At 41.4% G+C, this 1652-nt stretch overlaps 1 protein-coding gene across 1 annotated transcript in view; it reads right to left on the bottom strand.

Moving 5' to 3' along the window:
• Window positions 1-1652, bottom strand: part of MYH11 (myosin heavy chain 11) — a 129616-nt gene that overhangs the window by 32639 nt on the left and 95325 nt on the right. The window contains exons 24-25 of the mRNA XM_069086501.1: window positions 928-1065; window positions 314-437 (exon numbers count right to left, since the gene is read on the bottom strand). Of these exons, the coding sequence (XP_068942602.1) occupies window positions 314-437; window positions 928-1065 (262 nt within the window). The remainder of the gene's footprint in view (window positions 1-313; window positions 438-927; window positions 1066-1652) is intronic.

The raw sequence follows: 1652 nt of genomic DNA on the forward strand, positions 1-1652 counted from the left end.
TTGGAGGGCAATTGGGGTTAAGTAACTTGCCCAACATTACATGGCTAGTTTTTTGTGTGTTAAGTGTCTGAGGCCGGAACTGAACTCGGGTCCTCCTGACTCCGGGGCTGGCGCTTTACTCACTGCGCCACCTCGCCGCCCCATGTTGAGGACTCTTCTACTTATTCTTCATCATACTTTTGGCACAGGGCAGGTCATGATTGATTCTCCTGAAACATCGCTCCAATCTAATATTCTCGTGTTTCCTTTTCTAATCTCCTTGTTTATTTATTTCGTTTAAATGAGTTCAGTTGCCCTCTGGTAGTGCATTTACCTTCCAGTTCCGAAATCATAGATTCATGTTTGTTCTTTAGCTTTGTAAGGTTCTTTGCTTTTTCCTCCTCTTCTGCCAGATTTGTTGTTAAATCACTTATCCTTTCTTCAAGGAGTTTTCTTTCCTTTTGTGAAAACAAGAAATATTGTTTGCTTGTTGGAAAAAAAAAGTGTTGCAGGAGTTTCTAAGTAACAACTAAGAGAGAGACTATATTCCAGCCAGGAGTAACCTAGGATAAGGGAAGAGGTCCCCATGAATTCTGATGCAGTTAAAGAGAATGAGACAAGTCCTCAGAGAGTGCAAATACCTTCTCTCTCCCCTCCTCCCTCCCCCCCTCTCTCTTTCCCTCTCTCTCTCTCCCTCCCTCTTTCTCACTCTCTCTCCCTCCCTCCTCCAAACTCATACATGTAAACCAGACATGAAAAATTAAAAACGAGCAAAAAATATGTCAATAAGATATTTTAAAATAGGCTTTACATAGTTTTTAAAAGCTTAAAACACAGGTATTTAAAATTCCTGGAACAATCCAGCCACATCTTGGAGGAAAGAGAGAACATTTCATGTCCACGTCAGTAACCCTGAACTTCTTAAGCTGGTAAACTTAATCCACTCACTTTGGTTAATTTGTTGTTTTGATCATCCATGACCAGGATGTCATCCTCCATTTTCTTGATTTTTGCCTCAGCTGTGACTTTCTCAAGCTGTAATTTTTGCCTTGCAGCTTCTTCTTCCTCTAGCTGTTCCTCTAGGTCCTTCATTGGGGGCAAATAAATAATCATAGTCATAGAATGGCAGAATAGGCATGGCCTTCTGAGGCCACTTGGACCAGCCTTCATTCACTAAGCCTATAACCCCTTCTATAAAGCTGCCACCTTCCTCCCTTTCCAGCCTTCCTCTACCTTACTACCCTCCAGCACACTCCAAGATCTGCTCACCACTGGCCTCCATGCTGTTCTTCCTATAGCCAAGTCTTAGCACTGGCTGTCCTCCTTGCCTTAGATTACATGCCTTCTCACCTCTATCTCTTAAGCTTCCATGGCTTCCTCCAAGCCTTCTTTCTTTCTTTCTTTCTCTCTTTCTCTTTCTTTCTTTCCTTTTTCCTTCCTTCATCTTTCTCTCTCTCCTTTTTCCTTCCTTCCTTCCTTCCTTCCTTCCTTCCTTCCTTCCTTCCTTCCTTCCTTCCTTCCTGTTCCTCAAGATTTTAGATCTAGATGCTTTGTCATTTAATTGCAATAGCTGTGATAAATATTTCTTATAAATGAAATATGCTTGGCTTCAGACAAAAGTGAGTATAAAAACATATTGAAGAAAGCTCTCTGAAGCTTTATTAGACTAAGTT

The sequence above is a fragment of the Petaurus breviceps genome, unplaced genomic scaffold (genome assembly GCF_028583685.1).
Source record: "Petaurus breviceps papuanus isolate PSGF00001 unplaced genomic scaffold, PetGlider_PUasm1.0 118, whole genome shotgun sequence".
NCBI classification, from domain to species: domain Eukaryota; kingdom Metazoa; phylum Chordata; class Mammalia; order Diprotodontia; family Petauridae; genus Petaurus; species Petaurus breviceps.